The following is a 17,031-nucleotide window of genomic DNA, read 5'->3' on the forward strand; positions in this document are numbered from 1 at the left end:
TGTGGATTGAACCTGGTTTTATAGCGCTTAACCCCTACCTTGTATGACAACCACATTAAATTTGATTATATTTTCAACGATGTGTGAACAAAACAGACATAATAGGTAAGATAGTTGCAGCAGTCATCATAGTGTCACAATCTAAAAACAAACACTTAACTAAAAAGCACTAAAAACAACTTACAAATTTAAAACAACATGCATCGCTTCGCGTGTATGACGTCCGATAATATAAACGTCACATAGGAAGAATGTAATAATTTTGTCGTTCATAGTGTTTATAAAAAAAAGTACAAGTTCACATGAGGAATGGTGGTAAACAGGGTTAAAAAAATAAAAAAATAACTTTAGTGACTGACATGTCAGTTACGTTTAGTAGTCCTTTGTAAATAAAATTGAGAATGGAAATGGGGAAAGTGTCAAAGAGACAACAACCCAACCATAGAGAAGACAACAGCAGAAGGTCACCAACAGGTCTTCAATGCATCGAGAAATTCCCGCTCCCGGAGGCGTCCTTCGGCTGGCCCCTAAATAAATCTATATATGTACTAATTTAGTGATAATGAACGCCATACTAAACTCCAAATTGTACGAAACTAAAAGTTAAAATAATACAAGACTAACAAAGGCCAGAGGCTCCTGGCTTGGGACAGGCGCAAACAATGCGGCGGGGTTAAACATGTTTATGAGATCTCAACCCTCCCCTAAACCTCTAGGCAATTCAGAAAACTAAACGCATAACAATACGCACATTAAAATTCTGCTCAAGAGAAGTCCGAGTCCGATGTCAGAAGATGTAACCAAAGAAAATAAACAAAATGACAATAATACATAAATAACATCAGACTACTAGCAGTTAACTGACATGCCAGCTCCAGACTTCAATTAAACTGATTGAATGAGTATGTCTTCATCATATGAATATCAGGCACAATCTGTCCCGTGAGGGGTTAAGTATCATACCATCATAACAAATATGAGAATAAAACATAAACCGTGTCATGCCAACAACTGTTTTTTTTCTTCAAATTAATGTGTTTAGTTCCGATGCAAATACCCTATAAGTGAATCAATATTAACGCCAAAATATGCAATCTTTAATGACCTGACAACAGTATCGTAACTATATCCCTTCTTAATAAGTCTGTTTAAAGGTTTTGTTAGCTTTTAAATTGAATACTGACATTTTTGTGCTTTATAAAGAATATTTATATTTTATTATTATAATTTTGCTTAGTTTCTTTTGTCATCTATTCTGACATTGAACTCGGACCTCTTTTAAACTGATTTTTTTAACTGTTGGTGCAGTGTGTTAGTTTTGGTTAGAGGTATACAGGGGGTGAGATCTCACATTATATGTTAAACCCCGCCGGCATTTTTAGGCTGTCCCAAATCAAAAGACTCTAACCTTTGGTAGTCTTGTATGAGTTTCAATTTTGGTTAATTTATATTAAAAGTTTAAGCCTGGTACATTTCATAACTATTATATATTTTGGAGTTTAATATGATGTCCATTTTCTTTAACTAGTACACATTTTTATTTAGGGGAAAGTTGAAGCAAGCTTCTTGGTGCCTGATTTTCTCGCTGTAATGAAGACCCATATTGTAACTTTGTATTGTAATACAATATTGTAATATTGTAACTTCATGTTACGCTTATGGCCCTGTTGGTTGGTTTGTTGACTGTTTCTTTTTAATGGTCACTGTGTATCATTTAAAGAGTTTATTCAGAATGAATGTTGTTGTTTAATTGCGGGCAAATATTAATATTATCAGTATAAGTTCTTTGATATATGCGTTTATCTGGAAACGTTATCCATTGATAATAAGGTATTTAGGTTGTTTAATGTTGTTTTTTATAAAATATATCTCTGCATTTCTATACCTTTATCTTCGAGGTAAAATGATATTCCAGCACTGCTATCTACATTTTATATTCTTTTATTTATGTTTTGTCGTTCAAACAAATAAGGTGACAAGTTAAAAATCTATTGTTTTCTACGCCACGGTTTAAATTGCCGTAGCCTCACATGGCAACTATTTTGATTTTTTTTGTGCTCTTCAAATTCGCATTTTCAATGTTTTCAATTTAAGCGTCACTGGCGTGTCTGACGTAGACAAAATCGTACGTCTGTCGACAAAATTATAAGCCTAGTATACTTAATGAGGTTTGATAGTCTCTGTTGACTAGTGTTAATTTAGAGCATGATATGTTGTAGAGACACCTATGTATTTGGGAATGTTGTATACGGACTTCTATAGGATATGCTGGATATCCCTTATCCTTTTTTGTGTATCCTTGTACCATTAAGTAAAAGCTAGTAACCAGTTGTCAATGAGTGATACTGGCTTTACCTTGTGTAGAGAACGGTTTCCTTAATAGTCTTTTTATTGTTTCAAAGTGGTTCTGCCGGTGGGAGAAAGTATTTACCTTTAATCCTCAGTTTCGTACAATTTTTTTCTCATATAACATTATACAGAACTAGACACATATGTCAGTGAAACATGTATCAGATTAAATAGCTCTGAAAATATCATATTTCCGAAATTGTTTGTACACAGCAAAGTGACCATCAATTAGTGTGATATTTAATAATAAAATTTTGTTTGTGTTTAAAGTAATAACACTTTGTTGATTGCTGTACTCCTATTTATGACAATTTAACATTGTATGCTTGATTGTTTTTTTCACATATCGTTGTCTGAATAATGAACTTTTATGCGACTGTCATACAAGTGAGAGGTTTAGCTAACTATAAAATCATATTTAATCCACCAATTTTTACACAATAAAATGCCTGTACCAAGCCAGGAATATGACAGTTGTTGTCTATTCGTGTGATGTATTCAAGCTTTTAATTTGCCATTTGATTACGGACTTTCTGTTTTGAATATTCCTCAGAGTTTAGTATTTTTGTGATTTTACTTTTTAGTCTGTAAAACATCATCCATCCATACGGTGGAACTTAATAAGACAAAACAAAATATCTTCCTATAAAGTTACATATCTTATACCGTGTCCAATTATCACTACTTTACTATTATTCATGAAAACAATTTTGTCGGATACCAAGTTTAACTCGAAAATGGCAACCAATTCATTATTGCAAAAATCATCCAGAACAGTAGTAAGGAATTAAAAAGTGTCCATAAACGTTCCGTATTATATTAAAATAATATACGCAACCAAAATTAAAAGTGGAACTAAACAAAGCATGTATTGGTACTAAATTCGAATACATGAGTACTTGATCATGATTGACAAACGAGTTAAAACTGAAAAATCAGAGAGAATTGTATATTTCTTATTTCTGACTCTAGAACGGTACTTTTAACTTGGGTGGTAAAAACCAAATTTACATTACCAAGCTCATAATTTGGTACGTTAGAAGCGTGTTTCATTTACATTAGAATCAAAACAAGTGAATGGCCAAATCAGACACGAAGTTGAAGAGCATAAAAAAACGAAGATTCCGAAAAACTGAGCAAAATACGTACAGATAACTGGATTTAGCTGCCAACATCTTCCACTTGTGTGATTTCCTTTTATACTTGCATCAGTACAAACTCAGAACATATCATGGTTCATCACATTAAAATTATGCAATTCACTAATTTTCCAAATGTTTATTTCTACCTGACGATAACTATATATAATTGAAAAGAAATTATATAATAAAATACACATTTGCAGGGTAGTAAGATATCATTACGACATAATTGTTGTGGTTATTAACAACATTTATTTATATCCTTATCTGCATTGACAAAGCAATTCTCTGATGCATTGATGAATAAACATCATAACATGAAAAAAACATCTTCAAATTAGTTAGTTATGAGGAACTGTACTTATAATAGAACTATATCTAAAATCAGGGAAGCATGAAATGTAACAAAAATATCAAAAAAAGTTTTTGCAACATTAGTAACTACATTAATAACATTAAAATAAGCATAATATGAAATGATATTAACATCCCAGAATATCGATATATCTACTGCACAACACAAGTTTTCCACGAAGAGAAGGTCATAGCTATTAAAGCAATTAATCATTTAAAATTATTTTTCAATAGAATGGATGAAAATAAATAGATTCTTTTTACGTAGGCTCTTTGCTTCATGTTGACTTTTTATTTTCACAAAATTTTCTTATTAGAATATATAAATATGAAAATATATTAGTTAGATGCAATTTGTCTTTTGTCTAGTATATCTATATTTATGTATATTTGATTTTTTCTCGACTATTAGTGATATTGGTTCAGCATAGACATTGGCCAAAACTACCAGTCGTATAAGGCAAAATAAACGAATCCAAATATTGGGGAAAAAATCTGTTAAAGACTGGCATTATTCGCAATCATTTCCACCTGGTATTGCTTTTTAATAAAGGTCTGTATTTTTCTAAAGACTGAGAGAAGATATAGTAACAGTGTAACATATCGACTGTCGTAACATTTCTTTGCCCAAATCTTCAAATTTGAAGACGGATTTCAATTTATTGGTTGTTCTGTTTATTTATATTAAAAAAATAGTTATTCATTGCATCATCGAATTTTTTTTCACAAATACCAAATATTTGTGCTTTTGGAATTAGTTTTTTTTTCAAATAAGCCATTTAAGGGGAAATAACTCTTTTAGTACAGAATGTGTACTGGACATGTAGTGAAATTTTCATTTTTAACGTGTAGCAAGGAAATAAGTTCGGTGACACCATTTTTTCTTTTTCTTTTTTTAAAATATATTATAAAACCTATCTTGTCATATTTAATTTTAAAATTCTGTCTTATCAATTTCGTTCTATGCACAAAAATGTGTTTTTGTATTAACATTCTAAGCAAATTTTTGCAATTTTGAACGACTTGTACCCATACTTTTTATCATTTAAAGAAAAAAGCATAGCAAACTCTCCATTTTGGCAAAGTTAAAAAACATTCTGTAATTTTTTTTCTATACCGGTACCTCTTAACTACCTTAACATACATCTGTGACGAAAAACATGTAAGCACGAAAAGGTGTATGATACTATTTTAAAGTATACATTCAGTATATATCAATATAAAAACAAAAATGATCAATCTTAAGGAAAGTTGCAGAGGTTGTTTAAACTTTTTTGGAAATTGTTTCAATTCATTTAAATGACAAATGTGTTCATCACACATCCATCCTACTGCGCAGGTTTACAAAAAAGTGATAGTATTTAAAAATGGAGGGATACAAAAAGACTGATAACACCATAGCGATGAACAAACGTTTATACACAAACATGCAAACAACATCCCTTAACTGACCAAAAACACCAAAATAACAAGAAAAGATCATTTCAACTTTAACACTGAAGTCATCATGATGTTTGTGTACAGTCTAAGATAACTCTTTACTGCCAAATATACTACATAAAGCATAATCTCGGACAATAAAGAAAAATAGCCGAATAGGATTTAGATAACTGTTGTGAATGTATTAATGGGAACACTGGGACAATAAGGCACATTTTTTTGTTTGAGATCATTAACATGCGCATTAACATGCGCATAATGTTACATTCAATCCTTTTTGTTATTATACAAATAGTTTTTGAAAGCAATCAAACAAGATTTTCAAATGACATAAGAAAAAAATGCAGACGGTGTAATTTTATAATAGGAATCACATAGATTGAACATGTTTATTATCAGATTTTATATAGACAATACCAGATGAATATATCTTAGACTCATTTATTATATTGATATTTCTCCAGAGATTTGTTTGTGACAGGATAAGGTAATTAAACCGCATAGCTGACCATTTTAGACTATAATTTTGTTGCTATATGTACAGTCCAGTTGTCCATAGCTGGCAGTTTATCTTATATAACAATATTTTCTCAGGGGAAATTGTCTTGCGGGTGATGTTTTCCTTACTTATTTTAAATCGATTGTACTAAAATCTTCTCTTATCAATCTAGTGAATGACAGTCTAACTCTCCAATCAAAAACGTTATAAACAAAGGTCATGAAAGCTGTCATCTTCTATTATCAGTTATAAACATAGATAAGAATCAATTTATAAACAATTGGAAGACATAAATTGATAGTACAAAAAAATAGAAGAATGGTTTTATTACAACATATATTTTATGTAGGGGGATAGGTTGAGATTTAAAAAACATGTATAACCGCCCGCATTTTTGAGACTGTTTCAATGCGAAGAACCTCGGGTTTTTGTAAGTCTTCAGTGATGTAATTTTTAAGATATGTTTCATTTATATGTTTCTAAATGTAGTGTTGCGTCCATTTTGCTGAAATAGTATATACATGATTGTTATGTTGGAAGCTGAAGCACACGTCATCGGGTTCTTGATTCTTTATTGTAATGAAGACTCATTTGTTGCCTTGGGTTGTTTTCAGTTCTTTGGTCGAGTGGTCATTCTCCTTCCATTCTTCATTTAAGCTTTCTTTACGTTACCGGATACAAAATGTTCAACTGAAGCTTGCAAATGCATGTGAACGTGAAAGAAATGTTCAGAGATAAAATATGAAAAGGGTTCACTAAAACATATATGTGCTAATACTTTGAATAAAGTTGGTAACCCTTTTTGTTATACCGGATGGGTGTGGTCATTGACATTGTGTTCTATTGAATCATGTGTTGAAATTATATGACGCTGCTTTTAATTTCTTGACTGCTGACATTTGAATAAATAGTGTTCATATCTCTTGGAAATCTGACGCACCATTTATTCTCTATAAAACCTAGAGATTTATTATTAAATGTTACCTAATGGGGATATATTTAAAACAAATCGTTCAGCGCTATGAAAGTATTATGCTATAATCGTTCTGCAACGTCTTTGATCTAAATAATTGCTTTAAATTGTGATGAATTGGCTGTTTGTCTGCAACAGAAATAAATCTGTATATTTAAGCCGAAACAAAGATTGTTCTAATTCCCATTGAAAAAAACCCAATAAATTTGCAGAAATTGGCCAATTTTCAGAAACCATAAATATAACGCCCCTTGCCATATGATTTATTTAGCTATCGGTATTATATAAACGCAAATATATTTTGTGAAGTATGATTTGATATATTTTGACATCAATACTACTAAAATTTCGAAGTATTATTTTATAACAACTTCAAGGACAGTTGCGTGTGCTTCTCTGTCACACCATCAGTACCTATTCATATTCTATAATTGATCGAACTATATATATTATAGATATTTCAATAGTATGTTTGTCTTCTAGTAGAATTAGTCTAGGATGAAGATGACAGGTTTTTAGTGTGTAGATTCGAACTAATTTGACAAATCACTTGAATGATGTATATTTTTATTTAGTGGCTTAATATATTTGTATGTCGTACTCTGATAAAACGTATATTGCAGAAAATTAAAAGATATTCTAATATGACTTCTTTAGCTTTGTAAACAACACTGTGATAAAATTCTCGATAAAATATACTTAGCGCAGACTCAGAGATATACATAATAATGGCTGTTACAATATACTTCCCACGTAAATCTACATGTATTGGAACCTATTTGCAAAACCTTTGCCGATTTTATTGTTTTAAAAAGTGCAATTAAAAAAAGACAAAATGACTTTTATTCTTATTCGTATGCCTATTAAAAAGAAGTAATGCACAAGAGCTCGGAGAAATCAACAAAATAAAAGTTAGATAAAATTCCGCGAACGTCTATTAATCTTTTTGGCGCATTTAAGTCATTTCAAAACATGACGTCATACAAATGAAACCGCTAAAGTTGAAAGTTTTCTGTTACGTGAACCATCGGAATTCGTATGATTATTGTATTAAAACTGATTTTTGAGGTAGGTTTTGTTTTATGTTCTATTCTATTGCGTTATTCGCAAATTTACTCATTTCAGCAAGTCAACATGGCGGCTCCTTAGTTACAAAATGTCAACTTTGGATTTGACGGAAGCTTACGAGAAAAACACGTAAATTAAAAATGGCAAATGTTGGGTTTGAGAATTTAAAGAATTTAAAAGTTTATTTCTAGCAGTTATTCAAGAAATAACCTACGCAAGCTATATATTTATAAAGATATTTGAGCTTAATCTAACAGGGAGTAAAAAAGAACAGCCACAAACACAGCATACCCACCCCGCTTCAGTTTTTTAATGACCGTATTTGTCCTATTAGAATCGAAATAATTCATGAAAGCCATAACGCTTAGGATAAAAGAGGGACGAAAGATACCAAAGGGACAGTCAAACTCATAAATCTAAAACAAACTGACAACGCCATGGCTAAAAATGAAAAAGACAAACAGGAAAACAATAGTACACATGACACAACATAGAAAACTAAAGAATAAACAACATGAACCCCACCAAAAACTAGGGGTGATCTCAGGTGCTCCGGAAGGGTAAGCAGATCCTGCTCCACATGTGGCACCCGTCGTGTTGCTTATGTGATTACAAATCCGGTAAATTGTCTAATTCGGTAGGTCACATTCATGAAAGGGAAGGGGATTGTAGTTACGACGTAAGGAACATATCCGATATCATTTGTGAAACGGTTATTCCATAACGGTCAACCAACTCGTGATGGCGTCCCTAAAATTTACGAAGGGATGATTTCAATTTCACCATTTGGAACTCTTGGTTTAATAGCTTCCTTGTGAGCAGTAACCCTCTATCAAGAAAATCATGATAGGAAATGCAAGCACGGGAATATCGTATCAAATAAAATTCGAATATCACGACCCAGGCCATGTGTAAATTTCCAACAATCTATGGCTTCCATGAATTATTTCTTAATTTAAATGCATAGACATTGTCAAAGAATTAAACGTTAAGCCTGAAATATTCGATAACGTTTCAAGTTTTCTTTGCAAACCCCTGTGAATATTGCGACATGAATCTTACCGAGTATAGAAGATGCATAAAAGCATTATGAATCTATAATTAATGATACACGTTAGTCTGTATCGCATGGAAATTACTCAATGTAGAATTGTATTAAATGTTAACAAAGAGAACTTAATGAAGCTAGTTGGAAATTTATAGATGCATTTTCTACAGTAACTTTGATCTATTTTATGAATTATGCATTGTTTGTTCTTAAAATAAGTGCATAATTACTTGAAATAACATACGAAAATGTCTTGTATTCAATGGCACCTTATTATCAGTTGATTGTGTTTTACAAAAATACAACTCGTTGGGATTTATAAAGTAATATACAAAATCTAGCACTGCTTAACACGACTTTTTGTATGGTCTTTTAGATTTTGGAAAAGTATTTTGTTTTAAAAATTTGAATAATGTAACAGACAGGTTGTATGCTGCAATTTTGTTTTTTATCAAGACCCAATTTTCATTTTCTTATCATGCGAATGCCGAACATTCGAGCTCGAGTGTGCATTTATTATTATTGTGGTTCTTTACAATGAACAGACATGCAAAACTACATGTAGTTATAGCAATTTCGATATCAAGGAATGCTACACACATATAATGCCATAACAATTTGAAATTCTAGTGTTATTTTTTGAAACCTATCACATCGTTTTATTTGCCTTTGTATAAATAAAAGGTGAATATTGGGTCATGATATTTTCATTTGCATTACATAATTTGTCCCATCATTCACAATGAGAAAAATATCGCACAAGTTTCTAAAACTAACAGTACATTTTACAATATTATCCAAACAGTCACAAAAATCAATAGAAAGAAGAATTGATAAAAACAACAATTATGTATTAGTGAATCCAAACTCGTTAGCTTTTATTTATCGGCTTACAAAGGATTAGGTCCGATAAGGGCCAATTTTGGCCTCAAATTTCTGGTTCATCTGATGAAAGATTTTGGACACTTTTTAAACACTTTTAAGTGTCTACTTCAGTCGGTTTAATAAGTTTGTGTAAAGGATATGAACTGATTAAGTCGGGTACTAGTATCATTAATTCATTAATAACGCTCAGGATAAAATTCGAATATCACGGACCAGGCCATGTGTAAATTTCCAACAATCTATGGCTTTCATGAATTATTTCTTAATTTGAATGCATAGACATTGTCAAAGAAACAAACGTTTAGCCTGAAATATTCGATAACGTTTCAAGTTTTCTTTGCAAACCCCTGTGAATATTGCTACATGAATCTTACCGAGTATAGAAGATGCATAAAAGCATTATGAATCTATAATTAATGATACACGTTAGTCTGTATCGCATGGAAATTACTCAATGTAGAATTGTATTAAATGTTAACAAAGAGAACTTAATGAAGCTAGTTGGAAATTTATAGATGCATTTTCTACAGTAACTTTAATCTATTTTATGAATTATGCATTGTTTGTTCTTAAAATAAGTGAATAATTACTTGAAATAACATACAAAAATGTCTTGTATTCAATGGCACCTTATTATCAGTTGATTGTGTTTTAAAAAAAATACAACTCGTTAGGATTTATAAAGTAATATACAAAATCTAGCACTGCTTAACACAACTTTTTGAATGGTCTTTTAGATTTTGGAAAAGTATTTTGTTTTAAAAATTTGAATAATGTAACAGACAAGTTGTATGCTGCAATTTTGTTTTTTATCAAGACCCAATTTACATTTTCTTATCATGTGAATGCCGAACATTCGAGCTCGAGTGTGCATTTATTATTATTGTGGTTCTTAACAGTGAACAGACATGCAAAACTACATGTAGTTATAGCAATTTCGATATCAAGGAATGCTACACACATATAATGCCATAACAATTTGAAATTCTAGTGTTATTTTTTTAAACCTATCCCATCGTTTGATTTGCCTTTGTATAAATAAAAGGTGAATATTGGGTCATGATATTTTCATTTGCATTATATAATTTGTCCCATCATTCACAATGAGAAAAATATCGCACAAGTTTCTAAAACTAACAGTACATTTTACAATATTATCTAAACAGTCAGAAAAATCAACAGAAAGAAGAATTGATAAAAACAACAATTATGTATTAGTGAATCCAAACTCGTTAGCTTTTATTTATCGGCTTACAAAGGAGTAGGTCCAATAAGGGCCGATTTTGGCCTCAAATTTCTGGTTCATCTGATGAAAGATTTTGGACACTTTTTAAACACTTTTAAGTGTCTACTTCAGTCGGTTTAATAAGTTTATGTAAAGGATATCAACTGATAAAGTCGGGTACTAGTATCATTAATTCAAGCGTTCATCCACTTCTGAGATGGTTTTTTTTGTTGTCAAAAATGAAAGTGACCGCATTCGCGCTCACTCTTAACCTTTGTATTTGTTATGTATTATCGTCAAATACAGCTTACATTTATATATTAAGAATGAACACACATGCGGCCACTTCCATAAAGACGGAAACCGTTTCAAATTTAAAATGCTAAAATTGTGAAGATTTCAGTAACATTGCATGACTTAATGATACTAGTACCCGATATATGTGCATTGTATTGTCAAAAACAGCCTATATATATGTAACAGAAGTATTCTTATTTCGAATAAATAGCTAAAAATTTACATTTGAACAATTTTGTAAAACTACTATTATACTTTGGGGTAAAATAGTGTCTTACTAGACCTACTCCTTTGCATTGGGAAGGAATACGGTTTTCTGTAAATTTGAATAGCTCTAATCAAACAATACCATACAAACACATTAACTAAGTCCTTTTTCTCTAGCAATGACTGCCAGATGTTATACATATCGCTAACATTTTTCACCATATTGTCAAAGTTTCCATTCTCAAGTTTACAAACAGCTTTGACCCGTTCGATCCCTTCACGTTCGACAACAGAGACAGACCTTGACGTCAAACTGATTCATGAAGTATCCAAAGACAAGAGTTATGTTTTTAAGGATCAGTTTATACTATAAATGATTTTTACCTTAAGAAAACTGGTATAACAACCCTTGAGAACTTGATATCAACTCGCGATTTTTTATTTACATAACAACTTTATAAATAACAATAAAAAGGCTCGTTTATTATCATATTCAGATTAAATAAAGTTTATATCAAGCGACATCAAATGCTCACTCGTTACGGAAAGTACCAATGTGCATATACAATGTAAAAAAGATAAGATATTTTGATTGAATACGATATGGATGAGTGAACCTTAATTTGATCGTGGTTTTATAAATTGTCTTTCGTTGTCCTCTGTAGAAATATGATACCATGATTCCAAACTATGAAAATTGAAGGACGTGCTAGTATTGACAACACATTAATAATAACAAAGCGAGTATAGAGAAAATTACACCGGAAATAGAGAAACGATTTTTAGAACGGCTCAGTAGTCATAATAAGTTGTAAATTCAGGTTGCAATTACAAAAAGACAAGCGTTATTAATTTATAGTCATGGCATGTTAGGGGTCCAATGGGGGAGTTTCCTTCTATTTTCTTTCACACCCTTTTAAATGAATATACACAAGTTAGTGTTGGCGTAAATGTTTAAACAAAGGTTACCAATTCGCTTTTGCGTACAATGTTTATGTAAATCTTTCCCTTGTTGTTCAGTCTGTAGTTTTCTACGTGTTGTCGTGTGTCATTTGATCTTTTTTTTTGCCATGACATTGTGAGTTTCTCTACTACTTATAAATGTTGAATGTCCTTTTGGCATCTTACGCACATTTTGTTTTAAAATATACTCATGTAAAAAACAGTTTTTATAAAGTTTATGGAGTTTGGAAGGGAGGTTAGGAGGGATTCTTTTAACAAACAAAACGTATTTTCGTAAATTAAATAGTTAAACAGTTAAACTTTCATAACACATGAAACGGTATTGATTAAACAACGTGGCTATAAAATTATATGAATTTAAAGACGCCTCCGGGTGCTAGAGTTTCTCACTACATTGAAGACCAATTGGTGGCCTTCGGCTGTTGTCCGCTCCATGGTCGGGTTGTTGTTGCTTTGACATATTTCCCATTTCCTTTCTTAATTTTATAGCTAATATCTATACAATGCTTTGAGGTGACGTGAACTTTTCTAATAAGATAAGATATTGTTATTACGTAAAGTTTCTTTCAGCTGCCGATTGAATAAAATATTGTTATATGTGACACGATTTTTATAATACATCTGCTTTAAAAAGATATATTGGCATAAATAAATTTTTGACATTTAGGTTCCTGATGACGTTCTAATAGAACCTCGTTTTACAGAATCAGCATTAATCTATTGACGTAAATATGATGAATTGCATAGTTCAATACGTCACGTAAAAAAACTAATAAAAATGATGATTTCATTAATAAGTATTGAAGGAGAAGGAATAACATTTGATTATATACCAGATTTTTGAACAAAACAGATCACAGCAAGACAAGTATTAATTTATATACATTGTAGATTGCTATAAATTGATACAGACGTCATTCACATTTCACACAAACATATATCATGTATATATAGTACATTTGTAAATTAATAAAAGCGTTATTCTTAGGTGTTGTTAAATGATCTTTATTTTAACTTTAAAATGAATCTAAAAGAAATTGATATGTTTATTTTGTTTCTGTAATTGACACTGAAAACTAAAGCTTGCGTAACACAAACACAAATTGTGTTTGTTTTACTTAAGCTTTTATTAGTTTTCGGTGTAGTTATTTTTTGACGTTTGTTTTCTTCGTTTTTAATTTATGTCATATTTTATCTGCATTTCTTTTACTGCTGATTGATCTCCTTATCTTCTCTCTTCATTTTTATCACTAAGTTGATTCATTTAGGCCAAATTCAGAAAAATATATGCAAATGCAAAAAAGTAGAATAACTATATGACAACGGACGTAAATTGGTGACACAATTGATGATGAATAATAACTGATTGATTATATTTTTGAATTTACGATTTACCAATATTCCCAACAGATTCATTATCTATCAAAAGAAGACAATACATTAAATCATTATCCAAAGAGCCAGTACTTTGTTACACGTGACAAAACAGATATTGTGGTATGTTATTTTACTGTTATCAAAATTGAAAAGAATACACAAATGTATGCTATATACCGTATAGCGGGGTTTTCTTTGCGGATGTAAAAATATGCGATTTTTATTGAATAAGGTATACGAAATATTTTGGCGGTTATTATTTTGGCAGATTCGATCATTTGTTAATACCTTTGCATGTGGACTTTTATATTGGCGGAATTTATTTTGACGATTTTGTTCTATCCGCGAAAATAAAGGAAAATTTACACCCCGCGAAAATAACCAGCTATACGGAATATGTGACACCATATTTATAATACGTCTGTTTTTAAATAAGATAATGGCATATATATGAATTCATTTGGAATACATCTGACTCCATGAACGTACATATTTTCACCTTTTTGTGACATCGAGCGTATAAGAGTTATTAATAGTCGAAATTCAATGATTGTGCATAAGCCATTGTACCATTAATGTTAGTTATGATTACCACTTTTTAGATGACTCTGCTAAATCCCCGAGGGTACAATGTATCAGTAGCCAAGCATCAATTACCTTGGTATACACTTTCCTGAAAATACGAATATTGTATTGTTCATATTTCTGGTTTATCAAACCCGTCCCCTTTCTACCAAAAAAATCCAACTTCTAATAATCAATAAAAACAACAACAACAAGAAAAACAAGAGAACAAGACATCCCATGTTTTTTAATTAACTTCGTCTTAGAGAATATAGGAAACTGAAGTGTTTTGTTAATAACTATTGGAGGATATTAACTTGATCTAATCGAGTATTTGTTATAATGTTTTAGTGCTAATGACTTAAATCTGTACTTTTATATTTCCACAGTCTCCACAGATCTCGTCCCTCAGTCTCGTCCACTTAAACTTAATCCAACCTCTGTCACTCTACAATTTATTAAAAAAAGATACACAATTGTTTTTAGGTTCAATACATATTACGACTTTAGTTACCCCCAAGTATCAATATATAAATATTGTAGTCGTTTTAATAAGTTCATAATCGTTATTTATGATTCCATGCATATATCAGTCACCATTTTTAATCCATCATTTTCTACATACGAAAAGACTGCACCAAGTCAGGAATATGATAGTTGTTTTCCTTCGTTTGATAGGTTTGAGCTTTAGATTATGCCATTTGATAAGGGCTTTAAGTTTTGAATGTTCCTTATTGTTTGGTATTTTTGTTATTCTATTTTCTTCTGCAGGTACAATAGTCATGCCTAGTTATTTTGTGTGTATTGTTATTTAAATGTCATTACTCATAACACGCAAGACAACAGCAAATATTTAAACGTGGGAAAGTAAGAATGCTAATGTGCATGTCTATCTACGATCTCAATGAACGGTTTTAATAGTAATAGTTATAATCACTGTTTCACTAACTCTTGTTTTTATACAAATTGCATGCAATATGTAATTATTGTTTGGGTTCCGCCTCCAACTATTAGTGGCATATAGAACTACGGTCCTGTTAATCTATTATGGTACTTTTTGCTAAAAAAAATCATGTACGAACTTTACAACAATCCTTCTTGTCAAATTAATTCAATCGTACATACATACCTGTAATTCAAGCTGTTTCTAAACAAGATTTTTAATTTCTCTAGATAAAATGTGGGTTATATTTGTTCTGTGATCGTTTATGATAATGGGGTACATTAAAATTGATAGTCGACGCGATAAATACATCAAATATTAATCAAAAGAAACAATTATCGGTTTAATTAAACATTAGCGTATCGGTGTTCTATATTTTTTGTTTTATAGGGAAGTTTGTTCTGTATCAAAGATTTAACAGGATCCGATGAGGTATAAAGTACAACTGAATTTTATCGATGTTCCCTAATTTTGGTGCATCTCTGAATGGACATACTCCTGATGGCGGAGGAAACAAACCCAAGTATGGAAAGAGGAGGGAAAGTGCTATCAGGGTAATATATAATTTATATGTTAAAATAAATTTCCATAAAGTACAGTTATCTTATAATAAGAGCCGAATATGATAGTTCATGTGTTCCGTTCTGTGCGTCAGTGTGTATGTCTGTCCGTCCTAGGTTTTGATTAAAGGTAGTTTGTGGTTAAATCAATTAAGATTTATAGACCACCGTTATGTTAATTGTCAAATTTGGGTTCACTGAACATGGAAATGGATGAAGTTTTGTGTTTGCTGTGGTTTGTGGTCACACCAACTTGAAATAGTCTAAGACCTTATGTTCGATTTGAGGCAATCGGTTTATTATAGAGTATTCAAAATAAGGGTTTTAGCAGGAGTTCACTGTTCACTGAATATGGAAAATGAAACAGCGTGAGTGGAGTATTGTAGCAATGGGACACACTTTCATGTTGTATCTACAAAGATAATCATTAGATGTGCTATATGGTTTAAAACAAGTTTTCGTTATGGTGTTGTGACAAATGAAAAAGATCTAAACAGGTTCTTGACGATCGCTTTTGTTTTTAATTTTAATGATTAATTACACATGTATTACGCATGTATAATAAGAGTACAAAAGCTATGTATGCTAGAACTAATGCGCCATTTGAGTTAGCAATCTGTTAAAAATGTTCAACTAATATCTGCTTCACTTCAAGGTTAAAGGGGACATTATAGTGCACCTTTTATGAATATTGATATTGTGGAGACACTAGTCTTGTCATTGTTCTAAGACTAGCGTGCTCTGTAAATTGTTTTATTCATGATAATGTATCAATATGTTGTCTTATTGGCGTAAATTCCTTCTAATTAATGATGAAATTACATAAAATGTCTTTAGATATTTGTCAACTGTTGAAGAAAAATAGATCTGCATTTAAAATTTTGAAATTAATTGACAATATCATTGTATTTTTTGCTAATTGATTTTTTTTTTATCTTTTGAAGACTTTGGTAGCAGAAACTTTAGTCCTCGCAAAGACACATGGATACGTGGAAAAGATAGAGAACGAACTCGAGGAGGAACTCCAACAAGACTCTTTACACCTTCATGAACATTTTGGAAAGTAAGAAAGCTTAAAAAACAATTAAGATATTTTATTATCAACCACTGTTCTTGTAATCCGTTTCCACACTAAAC

At 31.1% G+C, this 17,031-nt stretch overlaps 1 protein-coding gene across 2 annotated transcripts in view; it reads left to right on the forward strand.

The window, feature by feature from the left end:
- LOC139530036 (uncharacterized) overlaps positions 1-17,031 on the forward strand; it is a 60,708-nt gene that overhangs the window by 28,695 nt on the left and 14,982 nt on the right. For both annotated transcript variants that reach the window (XM_071326072.1, XM_071326073.1), the window contains exons 2-3: positions 15,725-15,888; positions 16,839-16,957. In XM_071326072.1, coding sequence (XP_071182173.1) covers positions 15,793-15,888; positions 16,839-16,957 — 215 coding nt within the window. In that variant the 5' untranslated portion in view covers positions 15,725-15,792. The remainder of the gene's footprint in view (positions 1-15,724; positions 15,889-16,838; positions 16,958-17,031) is intronic.

This window comes from Mytilus edulis, chromosome 7 (genome assembly GCF_963676685.1).
Source record: "Mytilus edulis chromosome 7, xbMytEdul2.2, whole genome shotgun sequence".
NCBI classification, from domain to species: Eukaryota; Metazoa; Mollusca; class Bivalvia; order Mytilida; family Mytilidae; genus Mytilus; species Mytilus edulis.